Raw genomic sequence first — 420 nt, forward strand, 5'->3', positions numbered from 1 at the left:
ATAAATAAATAAGAATACAGGACACATAGAATACTTCACTAACCTCACTGGGTTCTAAGAGGAAGGTCCGTGTTCCATCAGGATTATTTTTCATAATGATGTGTGCACTGAAGCCCTGAGTTCCAGCCGATACTCCAGAATTTCCTCCATTCCGCGAGACCCCCCCATCGCCCCCCGGGTCATGCAACTGCACCAGCTGGATTGGGAAAGTAAGCATTCCACTTCCGTCTGTCAGTGAACCTGCAGAGTGCAAAAATTTGTAAAGGCATAATTTTGCAATAATAAACAAAAATAGGGGAAGTACAAGACTCAGCAATTGCATATAAAAATAAATTTAAAATAATGAATACATTATCTGAATAACAAATGACAGGATATAAATAAATAACAATAACATAAAAATTACTATAACAAATACAC

The 420-nt window shown here is 37.1% G+C and overlaps 1 protein-coding gene across 1 annotated transcript in view; it reads right to left on the reverse strand.

The window, feature by feature from the left end:
- The window catches only part of LOC119589339 (zinc finger protein 236-like), a gene marked incomplete in the record, with an annotated part of 34,598 nt that overhangs the window by 31,888 nt on the left and 2,290 nt on the right, over window positions 1–420 (reverse strand). Inside the window, 1 exon segment of the mRNA XM_037937958.1 lies at window positions 44–240. Coding sequence (XP_037793886.1) covers window positions 44–240 — 197 coding nt within the window.

The sequence above is a fragment of the Penaeus monodon genome, chromosome 25, assembly GCF_015228065.2.
Source record: "Penaeus monodon isolate SGIC_2016 chromosome 25, NSTDA_Pmon_1, whole genome shotgun sequence".
Classification (NCBI taxonomy): Eukaryota; Metazoa; Arthropoda; class Malacostraca; order Decapoda; family Penaeidae; genus Penaeus; species Penaeus monodon.